General features: G+C 36.5%; 1 protein-coding gene across 1 annotated transcript; it reads right to left on the bottom strand.

The window, feature by feature from the left end:
* Nucleotides 1–340: 340 nt before the first annotated feature.
* Nucleotides 341–3,686, bottom strand: LOC115985575 (probable protein phosphatase 2C 24). The gene is made up of 5 exons (XM_031108514.1): nt 2,938–3,686; nt 2,529–2,846; nt 2,256–2,361; nt 1,866–2,167; nt 341–1,227 (listed from the first exon to the last, which is right to left on the bottom strand). The coding sequence occupies exons 1-5, from the start codon at nt 3,397–3,399 to the stop codon at nt 1,096–1,098; spliced, it is 1,320 nt and encodes a 439-aa protein (XP_030964374.1). The 5' UTR covers nt 3,400–3,686; the 3' UTR covers nt 341–1,095.
* Nucleotides 3,687–8,457: the final 4,771 nt, after the last annotated feature.

Raw genomic sequence — 8,457 nt, 5'->3', positions numbered from 1 at the left:
GTCCCCTTTGTCCTCGGCCTTGCCTGGTCGAGGAGGAGTCCTTCCTTGGATTGGGCCCCTGGTCCAATATATACATTGGTATAGACTCTCTGGTTTGTCACCCCCACATGTTGCCATTGGGTTGGTTGGATTTTTAATATGATGTGTTGTAAAATGAATGTAATTATGTAAAATAGATAAAATAATTTTTTATTAGTTCATTTTTGAGAATTTTTACAAGACCAGATGTTCTCATGGCTTTGAATTTTGCAAATGTCATTAATCCGTTTGACAAAAATCCCTTTTCATTTAATGGCCCATGGATGAGTTTAAAGTATGCATTCTTTTTCCCTCCTTACTGTACTCCTTCAAATTTCCCATGCATATGTGAGAAAACAAATTTGTATAAGTTGTTGCAAAATAATGTTTTGAATTTAAGAGTGTTAAAAACAATTCCCGAGTCCCCTTCAAAATCTGCTTGATAGGCACCGAGCTCCACGACAAAATGGACTGTCTCCTGGTTGCCATTGCTTCCAAAAATCCTATTAATGGTGGAAGAGAAATCTTCTTTGACAACGCTGCCATATCCTCCCTTCCATTTCGGATGACAGTAACAATGCCAGCTTCATTAGTCTTCAAACATAGTCCCGTCGTAGTTTGCCTTAAGCTTGTCGGGGTCTAGAGGTTTCCAGTTTCCACTTAACACTAGCAGTACGTAACTGCTTTCGAGAGTAAACTGATAGTTGACCCTAATCTGCAGTTCTGAGAGTAGGCTGATATAGTTGACCCAAAAATCTTCTGAGATGGTAAACTCGGTTCGTTGAGAAGAAACTTGTTTCTTTGAAAATTGAAACCAGATAAACCAAGCCAAAAATTTCCAGAGAACGAGGTCATTGTCCCACCAGTGTAACAAAGTCTCTCTATCTTCCTCTTCATTGAATAAATCCCATTTTTACATTTCGGCCAAACCATACAGTCCTGTTGGTAAGTCACCCACAATGGTATGGACCAATCTTCTGAGCTTCAAAAGGGAGGAAAAGCTGGTCGATCCTATTCGTATCCCACCATCCAGAGCCAGAATCAATTAAGTAGGAGACAATAGTAACATCAAGAATCTCAGCTCGTGGAGAGAGTTTTTGATGGTCTATCCCCCAGCAGCCAGTTATCTTCGTATATTCGAGCACTCTTGCCATCCCCAGTTCTCCACAGCATCCCAGTGGAAATGACAGCTCTAGATTTTAAAATGCTCTGCCACGCAAAAGAGCCCGTTTAAACTTTAGCCTCAAATACTGATCAATGAGGATTACCCAACTTGTAAACAATCATTTTTTATTTTGATTTGAAATTTTGTAAACAATCATTATTACACATTAAAAGAGAGCAATAAAAATGATAGCGCATCCAAATCGAAGAGATATCATTAGCATGAATTATTATTCTGATATCAACCATACGATCTCTTCCATGTGACCAACAGCATCATAACCTCAAAAAAGAGAGTCCATTAACCTTACAAGGCTATCATATTTACTTCATATACTTCTTAATGATGTATCTGATTTGGGTTTCAGCCCAGTTTAATGAAAGCTTATCAGCATTCTTATAAAAAAAAAGAAAAAACTACAATTACACCATTGGCCTTTTTTAATTGAATGAAATCTCTTGATAAAAGATATATCGTTCGAAAACCAAATACAAAAAAAGTTGAGCTCAGCAGTTACAAACAAATAGTGGTTTCACTATTTCAAATTTGATTCTCTTCTTACCAATCACCCAAAAAAGCCCAACCCTACAAACCCAACCCATAAATTTAATTTTTTTTTCTTAAAAAAAAAAGAAAAAGAACAATGGATGGCTAATGGTTACGTGTCCCTTCTTAGGTTTACCACGACCACGCTCACGTTGTCAGTACTGTGCCTAGCCAAGGCCAACTTCGTCAGCAACATCGCCGCGTCCGAACACGCCTTGTCGGAAGTTTCGGAAACAGCCACCTCAGCACCCGGCGGAGAACACGGAGGCGAGTGTGCTTTCCCTCTTAAGCACATACGCGCCACCCCACACGCCGTCTCGTTTGAAACCACGTCCCATAGCCCATCACTCGCCAGAATCAGACAGTCATCCTCCGCCGTCCGATCCGTGATCGTCACCTCTGGCTCACAGCTCACATAAGGCTTCAGATAATTATCACCTGCCCAAAATATCAAAACTCAATTGAGAAAATTTACCATTGAATTTGAACACGCAGACTGTGTTAGTTTTCAGTGTTTAATAATTACCAATAGCTCTAGACATGGCGAGAACTCCGAGGACACGTGGGCCGTCCCAGTAGATAACCCGACCACCTGCGGCTTGGATCCGATTCAACTCGTCCGGACGATCCGGCTGTTACCACAGCATCTCAAATGTCACTGAAAAGAACAATTTTCAAATAAAGAAATTTGACATTTTTTTTTTTTTTTGCAACAATCACAACCCTCGGATCAGACGATCCGACGGTCCATGCTTCCTATTGTTGTTGCAATTATATGTACTCTTTTTTAAGTACTAACCTTGTGATCGGAGGAAAGAGGTACAGTCTTGCCGTTTCGGCAAAGCACAGCTCTTGAATCGCCACAATTGGCAACGATGATCTTATTGGGTGTCACAATTGCAACCACCGCAGTAGATCCAACCGCATCACACTCTGGAGATTGAAGCTCACACCTACACTTTGCACCCAAAACGGTCTCGTTCCATGCATTCACTTCCTTGTCCATGCGATAAAAGCTTCGCTCCATCACTCCCTTCCATTCTTCCTCTTGCGTCTCCAACAACAACAACTCTTCCTTCACCAGCTCATGTAACTTTTCTCTACACTTCGTTGCCACCTGAAAATAAAAAACAAGGCAAATTTTAAATCAAAGTTGCTATTTTGAATGGTTTGAATGACAAAGCGAGAAGAGAAAAAAAAACACATACGTGAGAGCAACCATGGCCGTCGTAAACGCCGAAGTAATGCAATTTCGTTGTGGAATTGTGGTCATGGCTAGAGAACGAAGGGTGGATAGCTACAGCGTCTTCCATGTCTCTCCGTCTTCCACACACAGATGCAACACCGAATTTCGGGTACTCACTCGAAACCGAAGTCGAAGCACAACCATCATTCGAACTCGAGATCTCTTTGATCTCGAGCCTCTCGTTTTCTACTACCACCACTTCTTTCTTCTCATCGTCCGTACTAGAAAACGGCGCCGTATAATAGCCTTCCAGCTTCTGACGCTTTTGCTCAGTACTAGAACTCTCTGGCTCCGGTGTGGCCACGCCGGTTACGAATTTGAACCGTCTGATCTCCATTCTCCTCCGCCTCGCCGCTCGGGAGCTCTGCTCACACGCCGTTGATGTCTCGCTTTTGTTCACCAATCCACAGCAGATCCCCGCCATTTTGAAAAACCACCCAGTTTCATAACCAAAACCCAAAAAATAAATAATCTCAGGCCATTTAAGCTTTTGATTTTTCTCTTCAAATGATTGAAATCCAAGAGAATGCTCGCGCGCTAAGAAAAAAAGCTTTGAAAGGACTTTCAGTCTAAAATAAATGGCCTTCTTTTTACGTAGAGAGAGAGGCTTTTTTTTCTTTTTTATTTTGGGTTATGACCGTAGTGGTTCTCGGCCTAAAAGAACAGATCTCCACCGTTGATCTTCGCGGTATTCCTCTTTTCTACTACGTTAAAATCAACCACGTGTATCTGCAATTTCATGTAAAGAGGTACGTGGTCCAATTGGATTTAAACACCATTGAGTACATGAACTTTCTTTCCTTACACGCATGTGGTCCTACGCTACTCGTACTAGGCGTGGGTTTTCTCTGTTTTTTAAAAATAAAAAATTTTCACTTTTCATGATTTTAGAGTTGTTGACACGTGGGATACTAGACTCGGCCACGATTGTTGTTTAATTTATTTATATATTTATTTTTTAAATTCCAACTTTATTCCTCTCAGCTTTTGTGGTCCAATCAAATGCCTGTACGTATCAGTTTCCGATTTGGACAGGTGGGGCCCATGTGTCCCAATCGTTGACGTCTAATGGGAATATCTATAGGCGATTTTCCTAATCTTTTGACACGTGTCTTAATCTAAGACCTATTTCATTGACCCCATTTTAAAATTGGTCTAAAAAGTCTAAAATAACCCCTACCGTACACGTCAGTAATAATAAAGCTTTTGATTCAGGTAGGCAGGAACAAAATCAATAAACTAGATTTCTTTTACACGTGGTGTGAGGGCATTGGGCAACGTGTGCAGTGACAGATAGGGCAGTACGTCTTATGGGGGCCCATGCAATGGAAGAAAACACTCAAGCCTTAGAATAGGCTCCACGTGGAAAATCTGGCTGGCGAGCAATTGTACTGTTTCTGTTGCATGAAATTGACAGGAGGCAAAGTCAGTGCCACCCGCCACGTGACCAGGCAACAAGGTCCATTCACGGCTCTAACTAGGGTTACTTTTTATGGTAATGGTACTAGAAAGGTCAGGTTAGGTTAAAAATTAATTCTTTTTCGCTTTTGAAATGGGAAATTGAAACCCTACCAAACTTCAACCGTACTCAACATGTGCTGCTGGCTTAAGTTGTGTGGGGATGTTTGACACGTGTGGAAGAGGGGTTGTGATGTGAGATACGTGTTGGGGAGAGGTGGACACGTTAAGCGTTGAAGTGACTCGTGTCTGGTTGGATCTATCTAGGGTTGTAAAAATTGGATGGCGTTGATCGGGTAAGAAAGAAGAGGAGGGTACGTGGTGAGCGATGATGTGGTGGGGCTTTGGGGGTTATAGCATAATATAGGAGTGGTGCATGTTGGGCAGGTTGCATTCGAGGGAGGTTGCATGCGTGCTTGGTTTTTAGAGCTGTGGGTTTGTAAACAATTGGCGCTGTGTGTGTTTGTATGTGTGACAAACATGCATGCAATGAAGCAAGTAAAGCTTTGACACAGCGACTTAATTTTATAGTGTTTTCAAGCTCTATGTGGCAGCCTAAAATGGGGATCTTGTACACATTTTTTTTATATTTTTCCTCTTTCTTTTCTTTGAACTCATGCGGGCAGCTGGAGCTACGTGTTGAGTGGAGGCTCCTCCAAAAAATGAAAATAAACGAAGAACATTTATCCCTAAGGATATAATTAAAAATCATATTTTTGAACTTTGGTCTAACAAAATTATGAACTCCTTCCTGAAAACAAAAGTATTAGATCTGATAATTAAAAGAAATACTACACCTATAACATTTTCATAATAATCAAATTTTAAATAATAAGTTATTATCGGTAAATAAAAAAGTGATTTTAATAATGGGTTGGAATTAAATCCATCTTTATAATTTGAGATATTTTTTGGTTGTCCAAGCAATATTTCTTAGCTTGATTTGTCCATTAATCGCTAGTGTTAATATGAATGATGAGGAAGACATGATCATACGGTTTTGATCTCAAGCCTCGTGAAACATATTTTCAATTCTGTTGATGATATTCTCTTGTCAGCATATGGACGTGATTGACAATATGATGCACGGGTAAATTTCACTAAAGCAGATTTTTTCTAGCATCGGAGGAGGATGCTAGTTAAATTTCTCAAAAACCATGATGAGGTTATAAACTTCAACGTGAAAAACAATTTTTAACAAATCCAATAAGACAAAAGCATGTTCTAAGAATCCAATGAATCTTTTTCAGGTTAATGAAAGGATATGAAATAAAATCAAATTTAGATAAGGCGAAGTATTATGTTCAACTAAACTCTGTTTATTGTCATTGCATTATTGCGAGCTCTTAACAAATGAGATCTTTTGCGTGTATTTGGAAGCATGTTTGATTATGTAGGAAAGTTTGATTTAATATGAAATGCTAAGAAAAAATAAATACTGACGAAAGGAAAGAACTAAGTGGGAACAAAGAACTGAAAGAAGGGACAGATACAAGTATTTCGAGTTCTTTTTTATATCGTAACATTGATTATAACTTACACAATGATCTTGTCTACTACTAATAGTTTTATAAATTAATTTTGTTAATGTATTAGTTTATAAAAACATTGTTAAGAATCATGGAAAAGGATCATATCTTAAAATCAAAATAGAGTTTTGATTAGGTATATAGTATCTATTCTGGTAAAGTTTCTTAGAAGTGCACGTAAATAAACTATGAATTCTTTGGCGTCTTATATGTTAGCAATGAATTATTAAAGCAGCCAATATGGAAGGTGCTTGTTCGCTTGATCAGAATTTTGCCATATTTAGCAAGCATTTAAAACGATGCTAAACAAAAAGAGCCCAAGTTTATTAAAAAAGAAAAGTCAAAGAGCCGAAAGGAGCTATGGAAGGAGCCGTGCAGAGAAGAGGAGGAGGTTCATTTTTGCGTAAACGTCATTCTCTTTTCATTATTTTTCTTCCCTTTCCTATTTTAATTTTCTATCTTTCATTCAGGGAGGACCTAAATATTGTATTTTACAAAAAAATTTCATAATCCCAGCAAGCACGTAGTAGTTGAGTAGTGGTTTTAATTGGAGATATAATAATATTTACATGAATTATATATATTTGACTGAAGTTTTCTGAAATGCTTCACAATTACCGGTTGGTGCAGAAGTCTAGCAATTGAAGTTAGAATATTTTGGAGACCTTATAGAACTTTTAGATACGTAATGTTGCTATTGGATGGTTCGGTCGGTTTAATTGGTTTGAAACTTTTTTTAGGTTGGGCCAAAAAAAAAAAAGAAGAAGATTTTTTAATAAAAAAAATTGGGTTTTCAAGCCACGAACTGGGCCCAGAAGCTCTATTTTGCCCCTCCAACAATAACAATTTAGACAAAACATAAACTTGATATATTAAGTTAATTAATATTTTGATTTGGTTGATATCTGATATTATTGAATGAAATTATTCATAATTTTTTCCCCTAATTACATATAGTGAAAAGGTTTTAACAAAAAACCTATTTAAACTAAAATTTACTTAAAACACTTATTTTTGTTATTGCTGTTTCGTAGATAGAAGAAGACAAAACGATCAATTTGAGTATTTTTCAAAGTTCAAGGATTTCTAATTTTATATTAGAAGTTCATGAGGGCAATTTAATTTTAACCTAAAGTTCAGGGTTGTTTTTAAATTTTACTCAAAAATTATTTTAGCTATAAATCATTTTCATTATGTTTTGCTATAAAAAGAAAATCAGTTTTTCATTATTTTCTATAGTAAAAATAATCACTTTCTTGAGTTTCTTGTCTATTTCAATGTCATTAGTCCAAGCTAGCCCATCCCCTTGGTAGATCCGTAGACCAAAATGCCTTACCGGGTCCCAATATCACTACCAAATTACGTAGCATACAGCACGCTTGTGGGTCCCCATTTCAGTGATTGTTCAACGAAGTAAAAGAGAGTAGAATTCGTACCAATTTACCAAAGTGAATCTCGGACCCAACAATATCCACCTGGGCGTCAAAATTTTAGGCTGTGGTCCAATCTTGTAGATCACATGAGTCGACATAATCATATTATTAGATACGTGGGCAGCATTAGGCATCGTTGAAATGATCCTCTAGAAGAACTGAATAATTTATTGAATCAGTCTTTTGATCAACAACAAAAGTTAAGCCGTAATTATCCTAATAATAAATATATTAAAATACACTTTTCGCCCTTCACGTTTTAAAAGTTTCATTTTATCACTTACTAATGTTTTGCTTCTGTTTCTCAAAAAAAAAAAAAAAAAAAAGAAGTTTTGCTTCTGTTTCTCAAAAGGGCCGTCCCCGTCCATATTTGGTAGTAGTCTCACCATTTAAGGTTGGATAGTTCTCCACACATCACCATTTTATATTATGCCACATATCACAAAGTGTCACCTCATCCATTTACTTGTATAAAAAGAAAATCACTTAAATCCAAAGATAAATGGTATCTACAACATTTTCACAATAAATCTTTAATAATAAGTTGTTAATTATTAGTTGTAAGTGATAGGCAAAAAGATAATTTCAGTAGTGAGCTCTAATTAGAATTAATAACAACTTGCCACATAATTTTTTTTGTGAAATTAATGTAATAATATTATGAGCGTAGCATTACTCAAATTTAAAATGCTAATTATTATTGCACACGTTGAGTTACTCACGGTCGACATACATTATAATTACTAGCATGTAACCCATGCAAACGCATGAATATATTTAAAATTAAACACAATTTTTATTATAAAAATATAAATAATTAGTCAAATTATTAAAAAAAATAGCATGTAACACATGCATACATATAGATACATTTAAAATTAAACACAATTTTTATCATAAAAATATAAATTATTAGTTAAATTATTTTTTTAAAAGTAAACATAATTAATCATATATTAAAATTCTTACATAAATTTAATACTATGTATGATAAATTTTTTTTTTTTCTAATTTTTAACAAGATAGAATGTGTGGCAATCTTTATTGTGTGGTGATTACTAT

The sequence above is a fragment of the Quercus lobata genome, chromosome 1 (assembly GCF_001633185.2).
Source record: "Quercus lobata isolate SW786 chromosome 1, ValleyOak3.0 Primary Assembly, whole genome shotgun sequence".
Classification (NCBI taxonomy): Eukaryota; Viridiplantae; Streptophyta; class Magnoliopsida; order Fagales; family Fagaceae; genus Quercus; species Quercus lobata.
The sequence above is the reverse complement of the archived record's forward strand: the minus strand, read 5'-3'. Positions and strand labels throughout refer to the sequence as shown.

Excerpts from the sequence above, each read along its gene's own strand:
- LOC115985575 (XM_031108514.1), bottom strand. The coding sequence starts at position 3,399 with ATGGCGGGGATCTGCTGTGGATTGGTGAACAAAAGCGAGACATCAACG. Across the intron at positions 2,847-2,937 it reads ACGGCCATGGTTGCTCTCAC|GTGGCAACGAAGTGTAGAGA; the intron begins GTATGTGTTTTT and ends TTTTATTTTCAG. Across the intron at positions 2,168-2,255 it reads CGCCATGTCTAGAGCTATTG|GTGATAATTATCTGAAGCCT; the intron begins GTAATTATTAAA and ends TATTTTGGGCAG.